This window comes from Cyprinodon variegatus, unplaced genomic scaffold (genome assembly GCF_000732505.1).
Source record: "Cyprinodon variegatus isolate N-32 unplaced genomic scaffold, C_variegatus-1.0 Scaffold88, whole genome shotgun sequence".
In the NCBI taxonomy this organism is placed as follows: domain Eukaryota; kingdom Metazoa; phylum Chordata; class Actinopteri; order Cyprinodontiformes; family Cyprinodontidae; genus Cyprinodon; species Cyprinodon variegatus.
In genome coordinates, this window is record NW_015150541.1 from 1,035,513 (window position 1) to 1,038,401 (window position 2,889).

Below are 2,889 nucleotides of genomic sequence, written 5' to 3' on the forward strand. Positions count from 1 at the left end.
CAAAAAAGTACTCCAGAGTGTTGTTCAGCATGGGGGTGAGTAGAAAATGAAGGCTAATCATGTTTTGGGTGTACTATTCCTTTAACAATTCAAAGATAATGGGAACTAAATTTAATAAAGGAAATGAAGTAACAACAGGGACTCTGGAAAGTCTGTAACTGAGTGAGGTGACTATCAGAGTCTTTTCTGAAGTTTGCCTAATTTATTTTTCAATTTCATACGGAGGGGAGCGCAATTAAAGCAACACTTTAAGTCATGTCCAAGCATCCACTTTAAATCCCTCAATCACCATATAGAGCAGGGACTATATACTAGACTGTAGTGAAGTCTGTTAACTGACCGTTTGGACAGATGATCACTACTTTTCGCTCCCCATTGATCAAGTGACTCTGCCTTCCCGCACGGTGCCTCCTCCATCTTTGTTATTTGTCGCTGCTGCTGTCACAACAAATCCGGGATACATCTGCTCATCTAGTGATGATCACTACTTATGAAAGTTAGAGTCCACTGCTTTTTTATGCACTAGACATTCAGACACTCACCTAAAATGACGTAACCACTATATAGTGCCCCATATAGTGATTAGGGCGGACATTCAGACACAGCCAATAAATGCAGGGAAAGCTATTCATGTCCAGCAGTATCCCTTATAAACGTTTTCATTCTTTTTTTTATGTCGTCACTGTAGATCAACCATTTGCATCTGACATTGCCCCTTTTCTTCAGCCTTTTACTTTTGATGCTGTATCTTATGGGTCATAACAGTTTTGTTGGCCAAAAAGAACCCAAAGGATTGTCTAAACACTCTAATGTGATTTAGTAATCTTTTTCTGAACTGTGGTTCTTGACTGTAACCCACCTTTTGTATTTGTTTGTTGTTTTTTTTTTGCAGCATAAGAAAAATTTGCTTCAGCAACTGGTGAAACTGCAAATCCAAGACAAAGCGAGCAACCGAAGCCCTGCTGAGGTACTTAAAACATGTTTATTAGATTTGGCTTGCTGGACCGTACACAGTCATAAACAAATAATGACACTTAAATGTTCAGTTCTTTATTAAAGAACCATAGCATTGCAATGTTTTTGCTTATTTTCTGTTTATCTCTGAAAGGAGAGTGGTTTAAAAAACCTGGCAAAAGGCAAGAAGGGGAAAAGAAAAACTGTCCTTTCTACATTTGAAAACTCTAAGAGTTTTCAAATGTAGTCGCTTAGAGGAAAGTTTGACTCACTCCTCATTTACAGGTGGGAGATGTCTGAGGCATCCCCTGCAGGTATGCACTATTTCTGAGCTTTAACTGTGCCTAGGACGTCCCTTTTCTTCATTCTCACCGATTCCTGAGTGGATCTGGTACAGTTAGTCATTATGATTATTTTGGATTCAGTTCTACTTTATCTTTATATGTTTATAATTCAATATATGATCTTAGATACTACTTAACAACCTAATACAACAAATCCTGCTGCAGCAAAGCCTCCTCAAACGACCTCAAATGACTCTTCTAGCTCTATGCTTCAGAATTTATTTATTTTTTTTCCTGCATTGCTTTATTTAAATTATGCTAAAACTGCTGTCTGTTCTGTTACCTTAAAAAGTATTTTTTTCACTTGGCTTTTTTGGAGATTGAGTTTAGGTCTTCATGTTTTTCTTAAAAACTCAAGTTTTTTTCCTTGCAAATCTCACACTATTGTGTTATCTGGGACTGTGCAGATATGCACATTATAATGATCCTTGAAATGGTTGTCCTGTTCTTTTTACATCTCTTTGCAGGTAATGAAGCAGACTGAAGACGTTTTATAGTTATCTCCCTTTTATCTCCTCTTTCTTTTATCTTTTCTCCTTTTTTTCAGTTTTCCTTTCCTGTTCTACTTACATTGCAGTGTCCATATAATCTGTAAAGCTCCCTGCATAATTATAATAAAGCTATTTATATGCATAAATCAAGCAGAACCCTATGGAGATAGCAGTACTGCTCCACTTGTGAAAGTAAAATCTGTTAGGCTCTCTTTGGCATAAAGACAATTATTCTTATTGCCACATTGCCAGACAGGACACTTAAAAAATTAAAAATAAAAAGTTAAAATTTTCTCTGGTCTGACCATAGGACATTCTTCTAGAACCTTTACGGCTTGTCAACATGTAGTTTAACAAATTCCAGTCAGGCTTTTTTATTACTTGTTTCTGGAACTAGAAGTTTACCTTTAATCTCATTATAAAGTACAATCTTTTTAGTTATTTTTTGTCTCTTTTCTTAACCTTCATATTATCCGTCTCTTTGATTTATTATCAAGTTTTCCTCCACATACAGAGAGGTTGGCTACAGTCCAATTGTTCTTAGATTTCTGAATATGTTTAACTGTAGTCACAGAAACCTAAAACTGGAACATCAAAGATGGTCTAATAGCCTTTACCTTTAGCATGCTTGTTTAAAATCCTTTTTCTAATCTCCTAAAATAAATAATCTTTCCTTTGCAGTGCAGTGACAACTCATAGCCATAAGCCAGCTAGCTGACTGAATACATCATGTAGACACGTGTTTTGCTAATTCATTAGTGAACTCACTTCGATTTAAAACTTGGTCACATTTATTTTCAGCCTTTTCTAGGCTATTTTGGTCCAGGCCTGTCTCATTAGCTTATACTTAGCTTAAACATATATATATGTATATATGTACTCTTTTTCAGACCATATTTTCCAAAAGGTTAGAACATTTCTATTTAAAAAAAAAATCCTGTCTCAAAATGTGTGTTTTTTTTTTTCCTGTTATCTTATGCAGGCCAGTTAGTTATACGTCAGCTTGTACACCTAAATTCAGCCAATCATGTATCAATGATCATCTGTCAATCAAATGTTTTCGGTCATAGCATCTTGATTCATATGTCGCAGCTAATATA

At 35.6% G+C, this 2,889-nt stretch overlaps 1 protein-coding gene across 1 annotated transcript in view; it reads left to right on the forward strand.

The window, feature by feature from the left end:
• Positions 1-2,889, forward strand: part of LOC107083952 (coiled-coil domain-containing protein 42B-like) — a 24,075-nt gene that overhangs the window by 8,057 nt on the left and 13,129 nt on the right. Inside the window, exon 2 of the mRNA XM_015373555.1 lies at positions 893-967. Within this exon, the coding sequence (XP_015229041.1) occupies positions 893-967 (75 nt within the window). The remainder of the gene's footprint in view (positions 1-892; positions 968-2,889) is intronic.